The 24,721-nt window shown below is 42.5% G+C and overlaps 2 protein-coding genes across 3 annotated transcripts; one reads left to right on the forward strand and one right to left on the reverse strand.

Moving 5' to 3' along the window:
• The first annotated feature begins 1,085 nt into the window (after window positions 1–1,085).
• On the forward strand, window positions 1,086–8,043 carry fbxl5 (F-box and leucine-rich repeat protein 5). 2 transcript variants are annotated; one of them, XM_072390012.1, is made up of 11 exons: window positions 1,086–1,202; window positions 1,901–2,116; window positions 3,063–3,158; window positions 3,328–3,523; window positions 3,967–4,152; window positions 4,236–4,361; window positions 4,651–4,805; window positions 4,912–4,994; window positions 5,169–5,897; window positions 6,404–6,552; window positions 6,961–8,043. In XM_072390012.1, the coding sequence occupies exons 1-11, from the start codon at window positions 1,113–1,115 to the stop codon at window positions 7,035–7,037; spliced, it is 2,103 nt and encodes a 700-aa protein (XP_072246113.1). In that variant the 5' UTR covers window positions 1,086–1,112; the 3' UTR covers window positions 7,038–8,043. The 2 variants fall into 2 exon arrangements, with proteins under 2 accessions (XP_072246113.1, XP_072246112.1); XM_072390011.1 differs by lacking the exon at window positions 6,961–8,043 and having other exon boundaries at window positions 6,404–6,920.
• Window positions 8,044–8,183: 140 nt separating this feature from the next.
• Window positions 8,184–23,858, reverse strand: cc2d2a (coiled-coil and C2 domain containing 2A). Its single transcript, XM_072390010.1, has 38 exons — window positions 23,704–23,858; window positions 23,486–23,567; window positions 23,218–23,271; window positions 22,956–23,036; window positions 22,694–22,844; window positions 22,207–22,298; window positions 21,921–22,022; window positions 21,760–21,840; window positions 21,482–21,676; window positions 21,220–21,376; window positions 20,993–21,129; window positions 20,761–20,892; window positions 18,739–18,948; window positions 18,488–18,594; window positions 18,270–18,410; window positions 17,925–18,081; window positions 16,665–16,939; window positions 16,376–16,553; window positions 16,122–16,275; window positions 15,844–15,991; window positions 14,542–14,680; window positions 14,227–14,430; window positions 14,014–14,106; window positions 13,833–13,924; window positions 11,657–11,824; window positions 11,510–11,567; window positions 11,299–11,408; window positions 10,987–11,083; window positions 10,803–10,901; window positions 10,535–10,711; window positions 9,918–10,121; window positions 9,745–9,834; window positions 9,537–9,650; window positions 9,303–9,437; window positions 9,086–9,208; window positions 8,955–9,013; window positions 8,684–8,861; window positions 8,184–8,465 (listed from the first exon to the last, which is right to left on the reverse strand). Exons 3-38 carry the CDS (start codon window positions 23,221–23,223, stop codon window positions 8,280–8,282), a joined length of 4,830 nt encoding a protein of 1,609 aa, XP_072246111.1. The 5' UTR covers window positions 23,224–23,271; window positions 23,486–23,567; window positions 23,704–23,858; the 3' UTR covers window positions 8,184–8,279.
• Between the last annotated feature and the right edge of the window lie 863 nt (window positions 23,859–24,721).

Raw genomic sequence — 24,721 nt, forward strand, 5'->3', positions numbered from 1 at the left:
ATGTAAGGAAACATTAAAATATTTCAGCAGAGCAACATAAAACACAAACAGAGCACAAATTCCACAGTGACTGACAGCTAACTTTACACAGGATACCTACTTTCCTCCTTATTGTCCAAACTAGTTGTGTGGACTATCCAAAGATGTTTACTCTCATATGTGACAGTATTTATAGTTGTCTTCTTCTAAATAAGCGGGTGAGGTAGCTGAGGTAACAGACAAATGTGTTGTTCTGCAGAAACACACACTTCTTTCTCGAGGTTGTCCCACAAATAGAGGCCTTATCGATTCTTGTCCAAAACCAGTCATGTAGGTTATGTGTTGGATTATGTGGCAGTGAACTGCAGCTCTGCTCCTCAGTGAGACTATCTGTACATTTATGGAAAAGGGCCTATTAACGCACCCATCTGCCACCGATGTTTGCATGAGGACAATAAACAGAAAATAAATATTTTATCACTCAATCAAATTGTTAGTACCCTCAGAATACCGACATAGTGTCTCAAAAGTTGAGCTTATTATCTTGTAATTGCTCAGTTAATGTATTAGAATATTGAGACGCTAACTCTGAATAGAAATTTTGACTCGGGGGATATTTTTTCATCACAGTGGATGAATAGCCTTCCATAGCAGTTTCACTCACTCTTTTTCTTCAGTTTGTGAAATGTTGTGCTTTCTGTGAAATGTTGTGCCTTTATTGCTTATAGTTTTTGTGGGGACAAGACAGTTACCTTATCCTTGCTGACATTTGAATTAACAAACTATTAGTACTTTACAATCAATACGTTACAACAGAATAGATAAAGCACAGATTAGTTCAAATATATCTGACGGTAAAGTGGGATTTTTGAGTTACTTCTCTTAAATAATTGACACATAATCTTAAATAAAACACAACTGCTGAACTGGGAGTGCATAACATTTTCAGACATTGGGATATTGCTATAGTAGTTTATAAAATGTTAGATATAACATCTAATAAAATGTTAAATATCAATCAGAGAGTTAACCGTTAACTCTCCTTATTTATAACTTGAGGTCACGTGAGCTGCTCGCGCACGCCTCCTTGTATGATCGTATCTCAGACGCTGCAGACGACGCAGTGAGGTCCAATGAAGATGGCTCCTTTTCCAGACGAGGTGGATGTTTTTACTGGCCCACACTGGCGAATGAAGCAGTTGGTGGGCCTGTATTGTGAAAAGGTTTGTACAAATACGTGTTGTCCGTTAATCTGGAGCTTCGATAATGAAAATGCGACGTTATGTGGCTAGAGAGGGAGTGAACGCCAGCTAGCATGTAAGCTAGCTGGCGTTAGCTTGTATGTTTAGCATTGAGCCGAAGCAGATGAACTACCGGATGAGTATCCCACAACTGATTCGAGACTTTATTGTAGGTCTTTGGTTAGATTAATTTAGAAACGGGATTTGGCGTTGGAATTAGACCGATACATTTTCGCTGTATTTAATAAAGTTTTATAATTATCTCCCCGCTAAGGCGTACCTTCTGTTTGTTAGCCCTAAGTGCAAGTTGGTTTGTTATGCAACGAGTTGTACGTGTTACAACGCACCCTCTATTGTTCCACCAAACAGGGCTACATTGATTTTTGGAATGTGGGAGAAGGCTTTTTGTTAAAATAGTTCTCTTACGATACGTGTCAGATAAGTTAATTTAGGGTACCAGCTAATGCACTGCGTGGTTGCAAACGTAAGCTGCGGTTACAAAACCGTGAACAGCTGTCATGTTGGAGCTTACACTGAGTCCCACATGTGTAAGTATCACTTATTGTGATTTAATAGCACCAAAAGAACTCACAAAAAATGTACTCATAATATGAGTCTCGATGTTGATTAGAAACAAGCTTTTTGTTATCAGTGATCCAGTTTCCTTTTGCTTTTCACAGCTGTCAAAAACCAACTTCTCCAACAACAACGATTTCCGCTCCTTTCTTCAGTCACTTTGCGCCACCTTCAAGGAGTTCAAGATGCACGAACAAATTGAAAATGAGTACATTATTGGCCTGTTGCAACAGCGCTGTTGCACGGTCTACAATGTGCACTCTGACAACAAACTCTCAGAAATGCTATCCCTCTTTGAAAAGGGGCTGCACAGCGTCAAGGTAAAAGTATTCTGAGAAATTTCCACAACTAATCTAAGGTCATAATGTAGTGCCTAAATTGTACTTGTTGGACCTTTTGAAAAAATGTTTTGGCTTGACTTTAGGGGACATCTTGCATGAGGTTTGCACAGCTCGGCTCATGCACACCTGTGGGGTGAGACTGTGTCATTAGAGTAACTATTATGTCAACCACACAAACATTGCAATGTCAGCAGAGCAGGTGTTTTTTTTTTGTGTGTGTCATTTGTGGAGATTGAAGCTTGATAAGTACCTCTTGTAAATCTGATTTATTTATATTCTAGCCTTATTAGCGACCAACTTCATAAAGTTTGTTAAGACTACTTTCATGGCAGATCTATGGCGTTAGAACTTAAGATTTCATTTGTGAAGGAAAGGGTACCGAGGCCCAGCTCTTTCTGAGATTTGCTCAACAGGAGACAGGACTTATTGTTCTCTCTCTCAAGCCATTGGCAAACCAAAGAAAACGTCCAAAGAAGGACTTTCCAGAATCAGGCAATTGTGTAAATCTGAACTTCCTCTCTGCAAATCTCTAAAACAGATGCTTTATTTTGCTTTGGAGTGAGATCCTGCTTCCTGTCCAAAAGATAAATAAAACTGCTCAGATATATTTGTAAATAACTCAATTATATTGCATGGATTTAAAAAAAAAAGTGTCATGTATTTTGCTTTCTGTTTACTATCCCACAATGCCATGCATAACATTATAACATTGTAGTGTAAAAATGTATGTTGCACAACTTGCTTGCTGTCAACGATGATGCAAAATGGTAGTTCTGAGTATCTGAAATCTGCATTTACTGCTCACTATTGAGTAACCCTTTGAACAGTTTCAGTGTCCAAATGCATAGAGAGTAGCGTGTGAGCGAGCTAAAGGCTCATTTCAGACACGGGCCATGAATTAGTAAGTGTTCCTTGTCTTTTTTAGAGTGAATGTGAGCAGCTTAACTATGCTCAGCAGCTGAAGGAGAGACTGGAGGCTTTCACACAGGACTTTCTGCCCCACATGAAGGAGGAAGAAGAGGTATAAGAGTTATTATTAGTTGGTATAAACATGTTTTAATCATCGATTTCCCTAAGAATTTGTAAGACAGGATTATACTGATAAACAATGTTTATGGAAGGGTATCTGTTAACAGCCCAGTGATTTTCTCTGCCGCAAGTGGTTTTTAAACATAGCAGGTTTGTTTCAGGTGTTTCAGCCTATGCTCATGCAGTACTTCACCTACGAGGAGCTAAAGGACATCAAGAAACAGGTGATAGCGCAGCACTGCAACCAACAGCAACATGACCGTGCTGCTGAGGTGCTCAAGGGCTTCAGTTTGTGGACCCAGGCAGAGGAGCTGCAAAAAGTCTTTAAATATGCTGATCACGAGAAGACAGATTATGGTGAGCTAGTATATTTACAGATGTTTAAACTTCTCTACAAGCCTGTAGTCATTGTTATCACAAAGGACTTCTTGCACAGGTCGACCTTTACATTTAGCTGTAGTTGTTACTTTCGGTATGTAAATAGTCTTATTTATAAATGCTAAGAGTTATGTGGCACACACGTGAACCATTTTTACACAAACTCATCTTCTAAATTGTTAAAGATGTCTGGTTAGTTAACATTTTAGTAACTGTAAAGCAGTGCAGACAGCTCATTGAAATAGTTCAAACTGACACAGTGCCGTAGGTCTTTTTCCCCGCTGACATTTAATTTGATATGTTCTGTTCCTTCATGAAAGGACACGTTATTTTGAACAGCAAATGGTGTCCGTTAAAGGTGCAGATCACCTTTTTAGTACTTGAGGCACTCACAAGCTGAACTGCTTTGTCCTCTCCTTCAGAACTGGAGAAGAACAGGAACTCTTCAACCTACATCTCCCAGCTCCCAACAGAAATCATGTTGAGACTTTTCCATTATTTGGGCCCCAACGATCTGTGTCGCTGTAGTCAGGTGTGCAGCTCGTGGTCAGAGTTGGCGAAGACGGGCTCATTGTGGAGGCACCTTTATCCCGTGCACTGGGCCAGAGGTAATCTCTTATATGTCGGCATTATTACATCAATTTAAGCATCCTGTGGTGCATCACTGTTAACATTTGTGCCGTAAATGTAGGTGATTACTACAGTGGCCCCCCTGGGGATCTCGATCAGGACCCAGATGATGAGTGGGTGAAGAGTCGGCAGAATGAGGGTCGCGCCTATCAGGAGTGGGACGAGGATGCCGATGTTGATGAGTCAGGTGAGGTTTTGTCGTTCGGTAAAATATTCACCTTAATTACAGACTTAAGGAGTTTTGCATATTGCTGCACATACTGTACGTCATACTGTGTAAACTTCATACACAAGTAATTTGTTTACTGTTATAGGTTGGGGGGGGGGGGTTTGGGTGAAAACCAGTCACCTTTAATCAATTTGTGATGAATTGAAAAAGATGCTGCCTTTAGATGTCAGGTTCAGTGATGACATCAAGGTCTTGATTAAAATGAGTCGTAAGTTGTGTTGTCTTATGTTTCCAATCGTGCTGTCAGATGTGTCGGGTCAAAAAGAAGGCTCCCTGGCGATTAGCACTGCTCAGCGGGAGAAGAGGCTCCTGAATGGACTAATCCAGAACCTTCTTCCAGCTGTGGGTCCATCTGTCAAGTCCATTATTTTGGCATACAGTTCTACAGTCTCAAGTAAAATGGTATGCAGCGCAAAAACCTTTATGTTACACTGTAACTAACCTTGTGATTTGTTGAATTGAGTTGTTTTGTGAAAATGAATTTTCCTTCCCTTTTTTTCTCCTCCAGATCCGTCAAATTCTCAGCCTCTGCCCCAATATCACTCACCTGGACCTGACTCAGACTGATGTTACAGATTTTGCGTTTGACAGGTAAATATTCTTACTCGGATGCTAAAAAGGATTGCTGATTGTGGCACAAAGTTTTATGCCAGCTCTCCAGTGAGTTAAGATGAAGCCGTTTACTTTCAGAGTTGTTTGGGCCCAGTTAGAGTACAGAAAACACCATTACTCACTGCTTTGTTCCTCCTTTCCTTGCTTCTCCAGCTGGTCATCCCTCGGAGCTTGTCGCTCCCTGGAGCACCTGGATTTGTCGGGGTGTGAGAAGATCACCGATAGCACCCTGAAGAAACTGTCCTTTGGGCTGGGCGACCTCAAGTCTTCCACCTGCTCTGACAGACGCTCGGATCGGAGAGCTAAGCTGCTTAAACGTTCCCCAGTACCCATCATGCTCAAGGACGACAGAAAGCTGCATGCAGTGGGGCGAAAGCAGCAGGCCTTCATTTTTAAACACGGAACTGGTCGTTGGGGCGCTGCTGGCATCCCAACGCAGGTGTGGGTCCTGGACACCTCGGACCTTGCTGATATCGAGGACGCTGCGGAGTGGAGCCGTCGAGGGGGGGTGTCTCTCCCTGAGAGTTTTGTTGAGACCCAGCTTGTTGGAGGCTCGTGCTGTTGCAGGAGGAGCAGGAGGCGCGGGCACAGGACTGGCTCGGATGCCTCCTATTTGCATCAACAGTACGCCATGTCGGGAGAAATGCTCTGTGGTCATTCCACCTGCTGCTCTAGTGACATGGCCCTCAGGACTTTTACCGGGCCGAGTGACTCAGCAGGCACCACCAGAAGCAGCACTGCAGGATTCCGGACTAAATGCTCCCCCCTGGGGGGGCCGCAGTGTGTGGAGCCTGAAAACAGGACTGACTGCTTTGTGGCAAAACGCTCACTGAAATTCCTCAGTCTCTCTGGATGTTACCAAATCACAGATTTAGGCTTGAGGTAATGATCACGCATTGTTATCTTTCAAACAAACAAAAAATGCTTGAAATGGCACGGGACAACCTGTTATTACTTGATAACAGACTAATGTGATGCTGTGAGATGAAAGAGTAATTGGCTAAAAATTACAAAGTCTTGCCAGATTGTGCTGATGCAATTTCAAAAGTTTTAGTAGCAATTGATACTTTGTGCTAGCTGTGGCGTAATGGCTGGTGGGTGTTGTCACTTATCTCTGTGAGCTCCTTTCCCCCCACAACCTCTCTCACGTACGCAGTTTGTGTTCAGTTACCCGACTAATTAAAAAAGTTGCACCCACGCGCTCACAAAGTTATTTTTCCATCAGCCGCTAACTTAATTCAGATTATCAGCGAGAGCCGTCTCCCATTCCAGTTGCAGTAGTCAACAGTGCAGCCCTTATGAGGCTAAGTCTGGATTAGCAGTGTTCCCTCTGTTGGTCCGCATGTTGCTGTTCCTGTAACGAGGTTGTGTTGCGCTGTGTGTTTCAGGGCCTTGTCTCAGCAGGGCGGCCTTCCCGTCCTGGAGCATCTCAATTTGTCCGGCTGCCTCTTCATCACTGAGGTGGGGCTGCAGGAGCTGGTGTCAGCCTGTCCTTCCCTCAATGATGAACACTTCTATTACTGCGACAACATTAACGGTAACACAAGTGAGACTGCCAGGGGTCGTCTTTATTTTTGTCTGACACAGAAAATTGTGCATGCTATTAATCTTTTAAGGTTTCCAGATGTAAACAAATACCTTTTTTTTTTTTTTTTTTTTAAAGTCCCTATATGGCTAAATGATTTGTGAGTAGACCTATTATAGCGTATAGCTATAACAGACATTACTAACCCGAATCGCATAGCGTTTGTTCTAGTGTAAGTAACCAATGCTGCTGAGATGAAAGGTAAGTATGCATGACAGCAGCCAGTATGATTGTGAGAACTTAAACGCAATGAGCCGTGTTAGTTCCTGGCTTTGTTTAATATGTGATATAAACGCTGAAGTGTTTTCCACGTGTCCAGATGTGGATCAGCAGATGACCAGCTGTGGTGTTTCTCTCCAGGTCCTCATGCAGACACAGCCAGCGGCTGCCAGAATCTGCAGTGTGGTTTCAGGGCCTGCTGTCGCTCCGGAGAGTGACCCTTCCCCAGCTGAACTCTTCTAAAACGTCACTTCTCCCTATTGTTGCACTTTATCCTGGGAATACCATTTGCTGTATTTTGTGTCACTTAAAAATGTTTCTTGATGAAACTGTAATTCTGCTCCTGCTATTTCCACACATACTTAGTGGAAAGGATCCTTTAGAGAAGGAAAACGTAAAAGGGGGGTGATAGTGGGTTTACAGCGTCTGCAAATGCATTCTGGTTTCTTTGGTGGCTTTGAAAAACTAAAAAGCTGGAGAAATGTAACGCCAGTACTGCGTGTTTTCTGTAGTTAAACCACTTTATTTTTTTCTGTCACTGAAACGACTCAAATTCCTTCACAAGTCTGCTTCTGTAACATTATCAGCTAAAGTACCAGACTGTAGGATCAGAGAGATTTTATTTTTCTTTGTTTTTACTTTTATTTTTTTAATTTAATCTTTATAGTTTATAGGAGTGGATGATGTGGGAAACTAAATAGGTGCGAGGCGATGCTCTTAAGATTCAAGCTGACCGAGCCCAAATGTTGATGGATCACTCGCTCAGCAGTTGAAATGAACTGAGCAAAGTGTGGTGGCACAGAAAACAGACTCACACTGGCAGCTTGTCGAGCTTCGAGTCACCCTGATGGAATAGACAGATTTAAGGTCTGGACCCAGGCAGCACAAACATAGGAACTGGTACACGATAACTGCAGTATGGAAGCGTTTGGTTCATATTTGTGATTCTCAATGTCGAGTCCCTCAAAAGGTTTTTTTTTTTTTTTTGCTTTTCCTTTTCTTTATGCACTCCCATGGGCAAAAAAAGAAAGAAAGAAAGAAAGACAGACGGATGTTCACAGAAGAGGAGCTTTTAGAGAAGTTGAAAGCTGAGTGGAGGGCCCGACTGTTTACGTTACTGCTTTGTTCATTATACTGCAGCAGGATTTATTTTCTTGTTCGGAAGTCTTGCATGAGCTCTACTTGAAATGTTAATTTTGGAACAATAAAAAGTTAGGAGTTGGACATCGCTGTTGGTTCAGTTTTCTGTTTTCTCCCCTCAATAAAGTGTAATGCTTTGGGTTGTCACGACACAGGAAAAAACTAAAGTTCAGTGTTGTTATCAGACTATGTCTCAGTCTCTAAAAAGAAGAGATTAGAATGTGATATACAGATATAAAACATTTATTCTATACACAATTTACATCCGATACTCACTGTTTATACGAGGTTAATTTATCTTTAAAAGCGGGAATATGTCGTCATGTGCGGACAAGTGAGGCCAGGTACACCCACACGGACAGGACGTTGCTGGGGTACGGGTGCACATACACAGCCAGGGCAAACTCCACATTGGGTGCCTGAATATTGTGAACTCCGGTGCTGTACACTGCCTCGATGATGGGCCGAATCTCAGAGAATGGCAGATGCAGAGGGAATCCTGAAATCTGAAAAACGAATGCCCATTAGAGATCATCGTTGGCAGGCTTGTGTCTGAAGTAGGTCGTGTGCTTTCTGCCAGCAGATTTAAGGTTGATGACGTGTGTAACCTCAGTAATGAAAGGAAGCTGCGTTCAGTGCAAAAAGTGAAAAATACATGTCCAAACTTTTTGGAAATGGGTTCGTATTGCAGCTACTCAGACTGGTAGATGTCAGACAGGCTTACCCTGTAGTCTCCCAGCTGGCTCTGTAACTCGTGGCGGTGGCCCTCAGCCACGTCCTGTCCCCCTCCCTGCTCCAGTTTGGGCAGGAACTGTTTCAGGGTGGTGTTGCAGTAGCGGTTCCAGCGGGTTGGGTGACGAGGACGCCACTCCATGATCTTCTCCTTCAGAATCTTCTCAATCCTGCACAGAGTGAGATGGTTAATGGGCTTTAAACAGCCTGTTGTTGCGGACAGCGTGACGCAGGATGTGAGGTGACAGCCTGCCATCACTCACCGGTCCTGAAGCTCTGCAGCAGCTGCTTTGTCTTTGCGGCGATACACCAGCTCGTCGGGCTAAAAGACAAATTCAGTTGGTGGAATATTGAATACATGTATGTTTATAAAGAAATGAACACGAACACCCACCTGTACACTGGACAGCCCAGGGTGGGAGAAGGACCGGGAGAAAAACGGTCTCCAGAAATTGGTTTTTGAGATGTCAAAACTTATCCTCATCGGTGACGTGTATTCTTGAATATTGAACCAAACCTAGGAAACAAGACACAAAAGAACCAAACTTCTAGAAAGTGTAGAAAAAGAGTAGAGGGATTTAATGCTGCGTAGCGGCTCTTGCTTTACTCACGTTGTCAGCGTTGATCAAGCAGCCAACAGTCTGCAGTGGGCAGAAGGTGTCGTACTGGCCGTAGTACTGACTGCTACTGGGATTCCAGATAAGGTAGCGGCTCTGCTCATGTGTTAGAACATATGCTGTGGGTCCCTGAGAAAACAAAGAAATTTCCAACTGCTGCAGGACACAATTATCAACCCTCTTTTATATATCTGAAATCCTTTCAGGCTTAACAAGTAAATGTCCCACCTCTGGTATGGCTGTGCCGATTATAAGCCAGGCTTTCTTGCCCAAAGACAGAAAGTAGTTGCACAACAGCACAGCATGTTCTTCCTCATCTCCTGCTAGCAGAGTCAGGAATTGCTAAAAAACAAAAAGGAGAAAACACAAAAGTCCTGAAAAACGGGCATTTTCCCCGCCTCGTACTATTCTGACATCTGTAGGAGGTTCCACTCACGTCACAGGTGCTCCACAGGCCACAGGCTCGAGAAAATAAAACTTGATCTGGCAGAGAAGGGATGAGGGAGACAAATCGGGCAACCAGTGTCTGTGTGGGGATAGAAAAAGTGTCAACTGAATTAGGTAGAAATATACGCAGATATTTCTATAATACCGCACAATCGCACCGACCGTGGCTTCCTGAGGGTTATTTGGGAATTCATCAAGGAACTCCTGTGGAGGGCTGAGAGGTCGGATATAACGAGTGATGAAGACCGTCTTCCCGTTGAGGTCTGTGACCGTGGTAATGCAGGGTCGATCCGGGTAGCCCAGTCCCGCCTCCCTCTCAAACCTCTCTGAAGCCTGTAGTAAACGCTCATCCTCTTGGCTGTCGAACTGCAATAAAGGATCGAATGTTACTGCAGGTGAACATAGAGCAGCACTAGCTAAAAAAATGTGTACCTTAAGAGCAATGCTGTTGTGAATGGGTGAATAATACAGCGTGAGAGTTTTAACAGACAATTACCTTCACTTCCTGTATCTAGCGCATGCAGCAGAGCAAAAGTCAATAAACGACACAAGAGAATAACAAGAACAAATGAATGGACAGATGCATTAACCCACCTTTAAGAGAGTAAAAAAACTATGTCAAGATACTTTTTAAATGAATGACACAAACGTCTAAAAATGAGAGAAGCACACATAAAAAGACCTCTAACGAATGAAGAGAAATTAGCACAGAAATGCAGAATGAGACAAAACAAAACAGACATGACACATGCTAGAGGTTAGCACCTGGAACTACACACCTTCTCTCTAACAGACTCTCCAGGAACCAGCTGAGGGTCGATAGTGATGAAGAGTGTGATGAACGCTCCTTCACTCAGGCTGCGTAACATATCATAGGCCCCGTTGTTGCCGTGGCTCCGCTCCTTGCTGTATCCCAGCAGCACTGCTGGCGTATTCACTTTGAACGTTCCATCGATCTGCCAGACACAGAGAGAAAAGTTAGCCACACGCTCAGGCAGTCACTGCAACTTTAGGTCTGCTGACGCACACCACGCAGTGAAACCTCACCCTGGACTGCGAGTAAATTGTGCTGAAGGGAATTTTGACCGAGCCCAACCAGTGCTTCTCTATCTGGGTGTGAATTGATGTCCTCCTCTCTTTGTCATCCTGTGGAGCAAAGTTACAAACAGTGCGGTTCAAGGAGCAGGGTGTGAACACTGCAAGTGAGGCAAGTAAAAAGGTGCTTACTCACCACCCCAGTTTCATAAACCACTTCATCAAATATGTTGATGAAGACTTCATCCTTGACTGACTGCAAAGAGGCAGTACTGTAGTCACCATTTGGAGCGCTGTAAAGAAGTGAATCAAACCAGCCACTTAGCCTGTTAACTGAGTTAGAACACTTTGTAGTTTACTCACTTTCTGTCACACGAGACAACAATTATGAAAGTCGCCTCAGGAGGCTTTCGTTGTATGAATATGCTGGATCTCTCCTGCACCTGAACAACATGAGCGTGTATCACAGCATATAAAAGACCAGCCCAGGATGTCCACAGTTGCTCACCTAAAGGGCAGCTGCAGCTCTTCGTTCCAGCTCGGGTTTGGTCCATCAGCTGTGGTTGTTTGAAGTACTGTGCGCTGGAAAGAAATCTCCACAAATGGCCTCACTTGTATCTGTGTTACACACACACACACACACACACACAGAAAAAAAAGCTTGGGTCATGTAAATCACACTGGAGCCTGCTGCATGATAAAGGTGAGGTGTGCTGTACCTGGCTAAGGTACCAGTCGCTGCCCTGGATGACACCCTGAGAAGATGGTCCTGGTTTACTGAAATGAGAGACATTTCGTCAGTTTGTGAGGTCAAATGAAAATGTTCTCTCTTTTTAATAATGCTGTGCACGACTGGTGGTTCTCACTTGCTCTGTGGCCTGCGGATGGGGATGTCGTAGGCCCGGATGATGTTAACCAGCAGCTTGATGTCTCCATCCGACAAATTCTGAGCCGTCACCTTCTTTCTTTCTTTCCTCTGAGGTTTCAGTGGTCGCTTGGGTTCAGCCAGCTTGAACAGGTTAATTCCTAGAATTCTGATGGTGGCAACAAACATTTCATCATGAAGGCAATCCAAACAGTTCATTCTAAATGATATCTTGGTGAATTAGAGTTTGTCTTTAAGAAAACAAATGTATTCCTAGAAATTGTGGGACGGGATTGTTAACCACCAACAGAACAAAGAACATCTCTGGGTATTTGTAGTGCTACAATCAAAGCACTTTTGCATTGAAACAATGTGTTAGCATATGACTTATGCTGTGGTTAATCTATCAAAAAAGTTGGGATGCTGTGTAAAGTGTGGATTACCTCTTTAAATCTGCCTCGAATTTACAAACCAAATCAACTTCTGAGAGAGTCTGCCTCTCGAAGGTGCTCTTTTTATGCCAAATTACTTAACTGCTGCGGCCATCAAATTCAAGATGAGCTAATAAATGAGACGTTTTTAACGTTTAATATCTGTTAGCTTTAGTTTAGGAGACAGGGAAATCGCTGCATTTTACCCAGCATATCAACTTTTTGTGGAATTGGGGCTGTAAGATAACACAAAAAACATTTCTGCCTAATACTCATCCTTTTGTACCTTTCGTACCAATTTAATAAGATTAATCTTTACTAGCTCTAACAATTTTAAAGGAGACATATTATACCCTTTTTTCACCAGCTCAGAGGTTTTTATTACATTTCTGTGACATGATTGGGTCTAAATAACACGGAGACAGTACAGCAGCTCCGTCTTCTTCCAGTTATTTACACCTCTCTGTAAAGCAGTTCAATTTGGGCCACAAAAGAGAATATCGTTACGGTATGGGAGAGCACACAGAAAATAATCTGAGAGCTCAGATCACAGACCAAACTGACAAAAATACTTGACTGCTAATCCTATTCTCACGTACTTACTTTCCCCCTGTCTACAGTTGGATCGTGGACATTTGGCTGTTCTCTTGTCATTAGTCATGTGGTGAACGGCCAGAATTGTTAAAACACGCACCACACAATGTAATGGTCGCTGGCCGGTTCATAACACCACTGAGCAGGCATCAATCCACAAGATCTAAAGTTGAAGTTGGGTGGAGATAAAACGGGAGAAGCCTGGATATCCTTTTGGAGGGACACAAAGTTTCCACTGCAAATCTGAGCGGCTCACTGACATATTTTCAGTTCCAGGGAACCCAAAACTAAATTTTGAGTTGGTAATGACTTGAGAAATCCAAATATGTGCATTTAAGCACAGAAAAAGGGAAATTTTGTTTCTATAATATGTCCCCTTTAAAGCAAAAATACTCTGAAACCGTGCAACAACTCCTGAGAGGACTGAATACTGCAGAAGGTCTATCATCACTACTGCACTGGCACTTGGGGTTCAAACTAAAAAATGAAAATAAAAAAAACATAGAGAAAGAAAATAAAGCTCTAAGAACATACCCAGAACCTGCACCACTGTAAAAATGTACAGCAGAGGAAACATGGAAAAGAAAAAGGAGAACATTCAATCTTAGCAATGGAGAAATGTGCAGGGTAACACCCAACAGCATGACTGGCTCGGGTGTGTATGATCATCTGTGAATCTGCTCAAAACACTGCAGCTTTCTGAGATATGAAACCTGCATTATTACACAGCCATGGCTGCTTCCAGAGAAGAGAGTACGCGGTGTTGAGCTTGAGATCAAATAAGATCAAAGCAGCTCCAGGCCAAGAGACGTACTTACGTCAGCCTGTGAATTCTGTTGGCCCTGCCACTGTCTCTGATGAGCCGATACGGCTGCTGAACCCACGGTTCATGGTAATCCAAGCTATCTAATCTTTCCTTTTCAACTGGAGCTGGCAGTCTTTGTAATAGGAATAGGCTTAGGTTATGCATGAATTATTAATGACAGTAAAGAAAGTAGCTGTGGTTGGAATACTATTTTGTGCCTCCAAGAAAGAATTAAACTCCCTCCAACATGTGACTTGCACAGAACAAACAGAAAAGAGTGTAAGCTCTTATAGGGAGAAGTTAGACAGACTGTTTGGTCAGTTAATGATGCCGGGTGGAGCATTTACCCAATGCTTGGTATCTCTTCCTCCACCACCAAGTCAGACAGGACGTAGTCATGTTTGGCCAGAAGGAATCTGTTAATAACCGACTCCCGGATCTGTGGGACAACATTACAGTAAACTTAGTGCTATCATGTGGTCAGTGTCGGAGAAAAAAATGTTCCTCACATCAGATGTGTCTGCTCACCTTCTGAAGGTATTTGGCCACTAAAGCTCTGTGTGAATCCAAGTGTTCTTTGGTGTCAATTATTTCTCCTTCTTTCAACCTTTTTTCATACTCCTAACGACAACAAAAAATAATCAAACCAAAGGAAAGAAAAGAAAAGAAAAGAGAATTAATCTTGAGCTAATGCCGTCTCCATCCTATATACATAACTTAGAACATTTAAGAAAGGCTGACCTGGAACATCTTATCAGAGACCTCCCTCTCAAGAGCGGGAACAAATCTGTAATTGCGAAACTCCGCAACTTCCTGGTTCCTCAACCTGAGCAGGCGGAATCTGTTGGATTTCTCCAGATCACCATCAGGGACAAAGTTGAACTCCTCCTGCAGATGTTCAAGACGAAAGTACTCTGGGGCCATGACCTCTCCACTGCTGGCCACCTGTCAAACACAAAGAAAGCTTCCTAATCTGATTTATTTATTATTATTTTTTTCAAATTCTAGTGAATATTCAAAAAAAAGTTTTTAAAAAATTAGTATTCAGATACTCACTTTGAGCAGTTGCATGATGGAGGCGTTTTTCGGATCGTTGGGATCCAGTCGCGACTGTGTGGCCCATTCGCCAATTTTTTTCATGTCGTACAGTCCAGATGCCCCAATGTATGTGACAGCATCAAGACGGCCCATGCCACTAAGACCCAGAGACATACAGTGCTTAATACTAGACAAACACTTTGGATAGTTTGTTTCACACTGTAGCTAAAGCACAAAGTTTAGGGTTTAGCAGTTCTGGACTCAGGAGCCCACACAACTGCAGGCTCTTTAACGGTCTTCAAAACTTATCACCACAAGGGGGCAGAGTTTTACTAGAAGAGGTGTAGGTTTCCTTTCCCATGTAAGATTCAAGGTCTGTTTATTCATTGTAAGTTTGTAAAAGCTCTGCTGCCTTTAGATTCCCTCCTGGTCACTTTTAGACTAAGGACTGAACAATAACAATTTTGATCCTACTGCTGACACCATGTGGGCCAGTCATGGTAACCCAGCTACTCTGGCATGTCTACAGTCTGCTTTACACAATTAGCTTTTTTTTTCACATTTATTTTGATAGCACAAACATGGCAGAAAACGCACTATCCCCGTAGCTCTTTTCGCACATGAGTTTTGCTTTATCAGAGCAAAGACCTCCTCATTAACCTGCCTGTACTAAACAGAGGTGGCTCAGCACTTCATCAGCGTGTGCACACAAGCAACAATCTACATAAGCTGCATCCACGTTTACAGTACAAGCCTTTTACTTACCAGTCCTTAAGAAAGGTTTTACGTCAAATTTCAGTTCTTTAGAGGACAAAAGCTGTCTTCAGTGACCTGAGTATTTACTCTTGTTTTGGCCCTTTTGTTTTTTCTGTCATTTGGTATCTTTGCTGCTGAATACAGTTTATTTGTGGGGGACATAATGTTCGCTTGCCAGGAGCTTCTGTCATTGCAGTAATTATTGTGTTTTTTATTACTTTTACTGGTGCCTGTGCTCTGTTTGGTGCCAGTTTGTTTATATGCATCTGCCAGCACCAGCTAAAGCTTCATGTTCTTCTTCTGCTGGCTTCAGGGCAGACTAGACAATGTGGTGACTCTTATCTAGTGGTTCAAAGTGGTATTCCATCCAAAAAAGTAACTCAGTTGTATATCTCAGCTGTATAGGACATTTTTTAGATAATATCATAGCCATTGGGTTTTCCAGTTCTGTCGATGAGCAGATTTACCTTTTGACTCTTCAGTGATATAAGCATTTGTAGTATTCCCTTAGCAAAAAAAAAATAAATCAACCAAAAAACAGTTCTGTTCCATGAGAGAAACTACCTGTGTATTCCACCCGGCTGTTGGGAAACAGGAGGTGCGAGTGGGACATCATCTTCCCCAATTCCCCAAGATACACAGCACGACAACTTCCCAGAGGTCAACAGCATCACTTTGTTGCTGCCATCAGCCTCGAAGGAGAGGGGCACATCTGAGAGGGAATATGGAGTAAGTGACAGCCAGGAAGTCAGGGAGAGGGAGATTAAAATGACACGTAAATATGCAAGTGAAATTAAATCTACTCTTGGAAAGGGTCTGCAGTGTCAAATGAAGACATTTACCACTCCCGACTGCCTCATGGTCAAACATCACTCTCTGGTTGCTACTGAACTCAAATTCTTCAAGAGGGACGTCGCCCGTCACGACTGAGGGCTCTGGCACTGGAACAAACACCTGAGTCAGGAGGGGGCACGACAATCCAATCTCCTCAAACACCTACACATACCCGTGCACACAAACACAAAGGAAAAGTGGTGAAAAAAGAAAAGAAATTCCGTAAATTATGGTGTAGCAGTACAGGCTGTCTCCACTCTACCTGCAGATTAATACTTTGGGGACAGTTAAGTATCTTCAGATTAAAAATCTGACCAAAGTGCACCCTGAAGTCAGTACTCAGGGAGCGGCTGTCTGTTCGGGAAACTTCCTTGTCGTTGTACAGGATCTTGATAAAAAGAGAGCGCCTGGAAACATCTTCTCTTCGAGCCATTTCAGCCCTAAAACAGTGAAGACAAACACAAAAAACTGCCAGTGAGAGGAATGGTATCACTTGACGTAAACATTGTGGAACTAAGTGGATTTGTCTGCAATAACTGCAAAATTCTAACCTGGGGCAGAGCTCACTGGCGGTGATGTTTCCTGATGCAGACAGCTCAGGGATCAGGATGGCCTCTCCTGGCTTCCTACGTATCCTTGAGGCTTTCTCTCTCACCCGATGTTCTATGGAGTCAAAGTCTGGCGTCTCAGGAGGCTTCGGCTTTGGAGGGCCTTCTTCAAGGGGCCCTTCTGATTCGCTCCCCTCCTGTTCTTCATCTTCATCCTCTGTGTCATCCTGTGCCTGACCTTTTTTCTTCTTCTTCTTCCTCTTTTTCCTTTTAGTTTTCTGAAAACAGTGGACGATAAAATATATAATTCTGTGCAAAAGTGATGAGCTAACTCTCATGTCTTTATATTTTGTAACCAGACTTTCTTGTAATCTTTTAAAGTGGCCTTGAGCAATAGTTCTTCAGGCTTTCTGAAGGTCTATTTGGACACTGGCTGATTTTTCACTTAGTTTTGGTCAAGTCCTTGTACCTGACCATTTTAGGAGGAATGAGTTTTTTTGTTTGTTACTTCAACACAGAGCTATTAATCATTCAAGCATAAAAAGACACCGAATTAAATGGATGAACCGGTGTTGTGTCTACACATAATAGACAACTTGGCAAAGAAACCATTTCAATTGTTATCTTTAGGCACTTTTTCTAAAAGCCTGTCGCAAAGACATGCGATTTATTTCCATATTCCATTTATTTAGTTGCATCAATATAAAAAGATGACATAGTTGATGACATAGTTTGGTATGTTTGCACCAACAAGGTGATTCCCAAAGAGCTATTAGCTGAAGACTTGGCATATCTCAGCATGATGTGCAGCGTGTCCTTAAAAATTTAAGAAAACTGGACAAGTGGAGGACAAAAGTGTCAGGCCTAAAAAACTATCTACAGCAGATGAACAGTATCTGAAAGTGAAGTCCTTAAGAAAGAGGAAGAAATCCAGCAAAGACCTGACACAGGAGCTGAGAGATGCATCTGGACCTTCAGCTGATCCATCTACTGTTCACTGAAGACTCATCCATGGAAGGGTGGCTGTCAAGAAGCCATTCTTAAGGAAGGGAAGAACAGGGTGGAGGTATCCACCAGGATACCACCAAGAAGTGGACTGAAAATCAGTGGCAACAGGTCTTATGGAGGGATGAATCCTCCCCAGAGCCTGGACCTCAACAAGAGGTCTAAGAGGGCTCAGGCTAAGTTGAAGAATACAGGTGTTCATACCAACTACTAACTTTCAAGCCTGTTAGAATTAGCTAAGCTGTGGTAGACAGGCACCTGTTTCTTTCTCCAGAGCTTCCACTCCTCCAGCTGTTTCTTGTACTCGGCCAGCTTCTTCTGGTAGTCCTCCTCACTCTCTGCCTCCAATTCCAAAACTTCTGACAAGATTTCGTCTTCATACTGCTGCTCATCTGATGCCCGATCCACATTCTCTCTGGAGCAGAGATGAACATCGAATGAATGACATAAAATAAACAGAATGTTACAGTGAATAGATTTCTGGATACATCAAACTACTCAAAAATATTGTGTCCACAGTACAAAGTTGGAGCAAACTGTTCAGAAATCGTGTATATAATATCAGACTTTTCAAGTTCAGGATTTAGTCAATTGAGCGTTTACCTTCTGAGGTAGAGCTTATACGGGGTGTTGGTGAACTTCTGGAACTCTCTTATCGCCTTGATCTCCTTCCACACTTTAATCATGTTCTTCAGCAGAGTCCTGTCTTTCTCCTGCTCGGCGTCTCGGAGCTGACGAGTGCTCCTGTAACGTTCAGGTGTCACGGTCAGTTTTCGGCTCCCTTTTCTTGACTGGGCAGGACTTAAAAAGGAGGACCTCACCTCACTTCCAGACTGTACTCAGAGATCCTCTGGTGCATGGCCCGAGTGATGTTCTGCTCACCGTGGATCTTCATAATATTCCGCAGTGCATTCCTTAAACCGTTCAACTAAAGCAGACAGGAAACATGCATAAACGCAGAAAAACTGGACCCTAAATAGACTGTATGAAACCTCTGGGAGCGACAAAGGGAAATTTAGGTTGCGGTGACGACAGCTTTACAACAAACAGACGGCTGTCTGGTGGAGTTTACCTTGTCAGTGAGGTGTCCTGTGAGATTATTGTGTTGCCTGGTGAGGTACTGATCGTACAGCTGGACTAAACGAGCTGCCAGGACATGTTCCCGGCTGAAGAGCGGGTGGTGGGAGAAGATGAGCCCGGAGATATCAACGTCTAGCTGATAGTCTCCCTCGGGGTCCGCTGCACCACCAATATACATATTTGCATACTTGGACTTCAGCGCCTGTTGGACAGAATTACATCGTCCATCACCCGCTGTCCTGGAAGGCGATAATCACCATGAAACACACTTGGCACTTTTGCTAGCGCAGCATATGCACGTCTGCAAGCTGCAAGAGGGTATTAAATAGCTGGCAAGATGAATGGCACCATCAGGGAGCGCAGTAATGAAAAGTTATGCATGACAGGGATGTACTATTAACACCTACTACACTACAACTAGCACTCTGTTCTCTGGATGCTCACAGATGACAGCTGTGTGCGGTTGTAAAAATCAAAAAGTGCATGTAGATATGTGATAGTGCATGTTAATATTCCCTGTTCATTTCCCGGCTGCATGTCATTCCCCTTCTCTCTTTCCCCACATTTCCTGTCTCTTTCTCTTCCGCCGCCATCAAAAGCAGAAAACTTTTCCCAAGATAAACGACATAGAAAAAGCTGCGTTCACCTCAGACAGCTGTAGCCACCGTGGCATTATCCGCCGAATCCATGACTAATCTTTTGAAGCATGTAGTTTGGCTTTTTGCCGGTGCCAGTTTCAGGAATGTGGAGGATGGAGCATTGTGCTGAGGATAAATCTGTCTGACAGGCAAATGCAGTTGCCACCAAACAACGCAGAGGCCCCTCCCTTAATAACGCAATTCAATCTTATTTATATTGCGACAAATTACAACGAATGTCATCTCAAAAGGCACTTCAAAGATACAATTCACAATTTTTAAGGAAATTCCAGTTTACATCGGAGCTAAATAAAAAATTCCCCCCACTTCACAACAAAAGCATTGTTTGAGTCTTTGTTTGAGTCTTTAAACATGTTATTTCTGCCGTCAAGTTGGGTATTTGACTCGCTTTAGGAGTCACTCAAGGAACTGCAGTTTTTGGGGGATTCATTCGTCACTGGCTTCATTTTTCACGTCCAAAGGTTGCCGATTGGTTTTCACTTAAAGATAAATTAAAACCCATCCATCTTTTATCAGTCAAACGGTAAGATAACCAGCTGTAACAGAGGCTGTTTGATTACATTCACACTCATTTATTCCATCCACATTAATCAACTATACACCCAGCACAAATGAAACATTTTCACTGTGCTTTAAAGTCACACCAGCTCTCACAGGATTTCCACATCCCAAAGCTCGTCTTGACATAAACAACAGTGGGCGCCCTGCTAATAAACATATGCCCTCGATTGCCATAGCTCATTCTTAAACTGTGTTTAAAGATCATGACATGAGACCGTAGAGGTAATTAAAATAGCATTTTAAATCACTACACGTCTGCACAGGAACAAAAACAAAACTTTTTACTTATTTGGTTAGATATAAGTACTTTTTTCAAAGGTTAAAGAAAAGGTTGATTGGGGTCATAAATGGAAAGCAAACTTTGGCTCACTCTACTCTTTCTCTGCATGTTTTGATTATGTGCGTTTCTGTTATCTTATTAGTCAGTTTAGAGTAAGATGAAAGTATTTAAATTCATTTTTAATTCAAGTTCTTCCTCAAAGCTATATTCTCAACTTGCATAACTTTTAAAGCAGTTGGGAGTTTTGATGGTGCAACTTATTGTAAGAAGAGTAAATCTGTCACTGATGTGTCGGCCTCCATCTCTGCTCTGTTCTCTGGTAACAAACCCCCACCTCCTCGCTACCCCTTTGTACCAAATGCCAAACTGCCCTTTGGCTTTTTTCTTTTCTTTTTTAGGAGAGCAAGAGGATGAGAGAGTGCTCTAATTCGAAGATGTCGTGTTGCTTTTGGTGTAGGATGTGGCAAATGGACAGAGTGGTCTAAGTGAGAGCTGGAGTGGGCGTGTGTCTGACCTTCCTGTACACGGTCTGCAGGGCAGGATCCAGGTCCCCCTCCATGTGGAAGAGAGGGGGTCTTATGGATGATTCCTTTATGGGGTCAGGCAGAGCTATGATCCTGCCATCATCTCCAAACCACTTCTTTCCCTTATCGAATTAAAAACAGAAAAAAACGTATGTATGAAAACAAAACTACAATGTATGTATGTATGATATTTTAGCAGTTTAGCATGTTAGCTGACGATACCTCCTCCATTTTCAAAATGCGATTCTCAAGAATGTTCTCATTGGTCAGAGACACGGGGGGCCTCTCCCCTACGTAGAGACCTTCGTCCTCCAGATAGCGAGGCTTCATGTTTTCAGGCAGTTTAACAGAGGCTGGAACTGTGAGGATTTTATATAATTCTCGTTAATGACAAATTTCATCATGACATGAAAGCTGTGGATGCGATACTTCACTGGAGCATATGATACCTGGTCGAAAGCTCGGTTTAAACAGCAGTTCATTGTCACGCTGAATGCGTTTTCGGTACCCCACATACTCGGTCTTCCTCACTTCCAGGAAGTCTTGGGGCGACTGGTCAATGATGAACAAACCTTCTTCGTTTCGTACCAGAGGAGCTTCTTCGCCCTAAAGCGGAGTGGAGAACACGAGGCATTCGCTCATTATTTTCCAGCTGCATCTACAGGACAGGTAGGAAAAAAAATCATCCAAACACTACTGCTTCGGGTGTACCTGGTTTTCATTGTCATCTTGATTATCTGCTTCTGCTTCAGCGTCTTGCTGCTCTTCAGCCTCCTCTCCTCCATCTTCATCTCTCCGTTTTTGTCTTTTCCTGCTAAGTGTCTCCGAATCATTTGAAGGATCCGGCTCAAAGTTGAACGTAAAGAAATCATATGCCTCCTCTGCAGTTGGGAGGCCTTTTCCTACCTGTATTTGCAAAAAAAGAACAAATGACAAATAAATAAATACAATAATCACAGTTTGTATATGAAGGAGAATAGAAGCCTTACTCGTATTGCTGCCTCTTGGAACTTGACCCTTGAGCTTAGGATTGGAGGGGCATCATGTCTTCCTGCTCTGACTGGATCAACCTGTAAAACGTTGGGAATTAGCCTTTACTGCAGGACTGGATCACGAGTCCAGTGGTAGTTAGACCCAGGTAATTGCTCACCTCTCTGTCAAACCTTGTTACAGTGTCTCTGTCTCTGAGGCTTTGGAGGCGACTGACTGGCTCTGCAGAGGCTTCCTGCTGATTCGGGCTCTCAACTTTAGACTGGAAACCAAGATTCATACAGTATAAGACACACCCAAAGTTTTCCTCATAGACTGAAGTTTATGAATATGTTCATGCTGGCTGGAGTTTTTTTTTTACAAATATAAAGGGGTCACAAAATACGTGTCTGTATGTGTGGACAGGGCTTTATTCAAAGTTTTTGTGAAATCAACAAGATCATCACCCTTGCAGCTCTCAGCTTCTCTTCCAGGTGCCGTGTCACAAAGTCATCTAACTGCTGAGAGGTGGAAGAAGGCTGACTTCTCAAGGACAGACCTAGAAAACAAAGCACACCTTGAAACATAATTACAGTCATGCAGGTCTAAGGAACTGCATCTTACTGCATAGGAACCAACACATTTCTGGTCTTCAAAACCACTATTCCGATATCTCAAATCAGTCACTTCATGTTCTCTGCGTCTTTTACCTCTCTCTTATATCACATATATCATATATAACTTATTAGACAGTCTGTGAAAATGCAGCCACTAAGCAGATGTGAAACAGGGTAATGAATGAGGCTCCAGTGATGAATGCACCTTAGCAGAAACATTAGTCTGCGTTTCTTTGCATACAGAACAGGGGAGTGATGTCTGATCATTAATGGTAAGCTGAAACGCATGTGGAGATGCATTTAAATGCCTATTGCAAACCGGGACAAAGCCACAAACCTCTTTGAGATCCAGTTGGAGGTCTTGACAAAACCACTGAGTCGTCCGCCTTCGCAGCTGATCCCTCACTTGCACTGTGGTACTGCACAGCAGAAACCTCCTCCACTTCTTCATCGTCATGAGACTCTTGAGCTGCAGACCGCTCAAGCAGCTAATAAGCACAATTAGTGGTTTTAGACTTGATAGGTGTAAACAGTTTAAAAATATATAGAATTCCATGAGGATAACTGAGAGAGAGCCCAGTTAAACAGTTCAAATGTACCTTTTTCCTTCGCCTCTGTCTCTGAGCCCTTAAGGTGCGTTTCAGAGTCTCTCCTGGGTCCTCCTCGCTGTCTTCAGGTTCCTGGTATAGAAGAGGTAAACAGCTCAGACAGACAGACAGCAACAGCAAATCTACATCCACACTGCTATTTAGCGCACGAAAGCTGCGTGAGGATGAGGAGAGAAGTTTAATGTTAGCAGCCAGCAGCACACAGAGGAAAGCAACTCCAGCCTACAGGCTAAGCTACAAAACACAAACCAACCTTCATTGTAGCTTGTCGCCTCCCCACACTCAACTCCTCAGACGGAACCAGAGCCTATCGGGTATAGTTAGATTTACCAAAGCGTTAGCAGCTCTTCTACCCGGATTATAAAACGTGCCTTATGCTTATCGAGTCATGTTGTGACTCGTTAAGACTGGAGCTCGGTCCCATCGGTCTGGGAGGGCTAAATAAGGCTACAGGCGGTCAAAATGTAACGTTTTACATAATGTTGAGGATTTATTGGGCTAAAAAACTTATTTTACATTACCTGGACGTCGTCCTCATCTTTGTTTTTCACCAAAGTTTCTTGCAAAGCGCGTCGTTTCTTCTGCAGTTTTTCCCGAAACTCACTAAAACAGAAATAGGAGCTCGTTTAAAAAAACAAGGCAAACAAGAGCCAAGCGTCAAAACACGCGAACGGTACAGCTACATCACGGTACAGCTACATCACTGACTTATTTCATTAACCAGACTGAGAAGTATTACCTCGAAGAAGCCAGAGTGGCGGTAGTTTTTTTCTTCACTGATTATAGGTTTGTCATAAAAAGCGCAACTTTGACACAATGCACACGTTTGTGAGGATAAAAAAAACCTGATATTTTTCAGGGCAGTATGTTTTCTAAGCTAAGCAACTCCGTTAGCGCTGCCTAGTAACGCCATAAACTACTCCTCTACCTACCATGAATGAAAGAGAAACCAAAGTAATCAAACCTGTTTCTATTGGTTAGGAAGTCTGTAAATCAAGTGTTCACTCATAATTGAGTCCGCCCACTACGGTGTCCGAGAAGCCTTTAATGCATATTAGCGCTAATCAGATGTTACACATATAGTGTGTGTAATTATTCGATTATCAATATTTAATGAAAGACACATTGTAAAAATAAGAGTAGACTAAATGAAAAAATACGTTTAGGGAAACACATAAAGGATAAATGAAAATAAAAATAATGCAAAAAATAAATATGTTGATAGATTAATTATAAATTAATTATAAAAAATAAAATATATCAAAAGTTAAATGACAGAGAAAAAAGGAGGGTATTAGCACTGAGTTGAATTGATGCTGTTGAAAATAAAAGCAGAAAGATAAATTCATTACAGACTTTATACGTGAATCATTACATGAATCAACTTTTATAATTAATTTTAGTTTAGCATGTTTCAGGTGCATAGACTGCACTTCCTATGAATAAAATAAATGTAACCAAACCTCACCAAAGTATTCTGCAATTCCTGCAACATCAGGAGAAAATTGATTGATTTTTGACTGCTGTTGATCTTTTGTGCAGACAACTGAAAGAAAAAAAATGTAAATCTCCAAAACAAATTCTCCCCTTAAGGAATATTTATTCAAGATGTCATTAACACAACTCTCACTAAAAAAACAACAACTTTATTTCATTTAGTTTATCAAATAATATAATTTCAAATCAACAGAAAATGACAAAAGTAGAAATACAGTATTGCTACAAAAGTAGCAATACAAAAGTAGCCAATTACAATC

The sequence above is a fragment of the Leuresthes tenuis genome, unplaced genomic scaffold (genome assembly GCF_036924035.1).
Source record: "Leuresthes tenuis unplaced genomic scaffold, fLeuTen1.0.hap1 SCAF_7, whole genome shotgun sequence".
Taxonomy (NCBI): Eukaryota; Metazoa; Chordata; class Actinopteri; order Atheriniformes; family Atherinopsidae; genus Leuresthes; species Leuresthes tenuis.

Excerpts from the sequence above, each read along its gene's own strand:
- fbxl5 (XM_072390011.1), top strand. The coding sequence starts at position 1,113 with ATGAAGATGGCTCCTTTTCCAGACGAGGTGGATGTTTTTACTGGCCCA. Across the intron at positions 3,159-3,327 it reads ACATGAAGGAGGAAGAAGAG|GTGTTTCAGCCTATGCTCAT; the intron begins GTATAAGAGTTA and ends GGTTTGTTTCAG. Across the intron at positions 4,995-5,168 it reads ACAGATTTTGCGTTTGACAG|CTGGTCATCCCTCGGAGCTT; the intron begins GTAAATATTCTT and ends TTGCTTCTCCAG.
- cc2d2a (XM_072390010.1), bottom strand. Across the intron at positions 13,925-14,013 it reads TGGCCAAATACCTTCAGAAG|ATCCGGGAGTCGGTTATTAA; the intron begins GTGAGCAGACAC and ends GTTGTCCCACAG. Across the intron at positions 9,014-9,085 it reads CTGGGCTGTCCAGTGTACAG|CCCGACGAGCTGGTGTATCG; the intron begins GTGGGTGTTCGT and ends TTTGTCTTTTAG.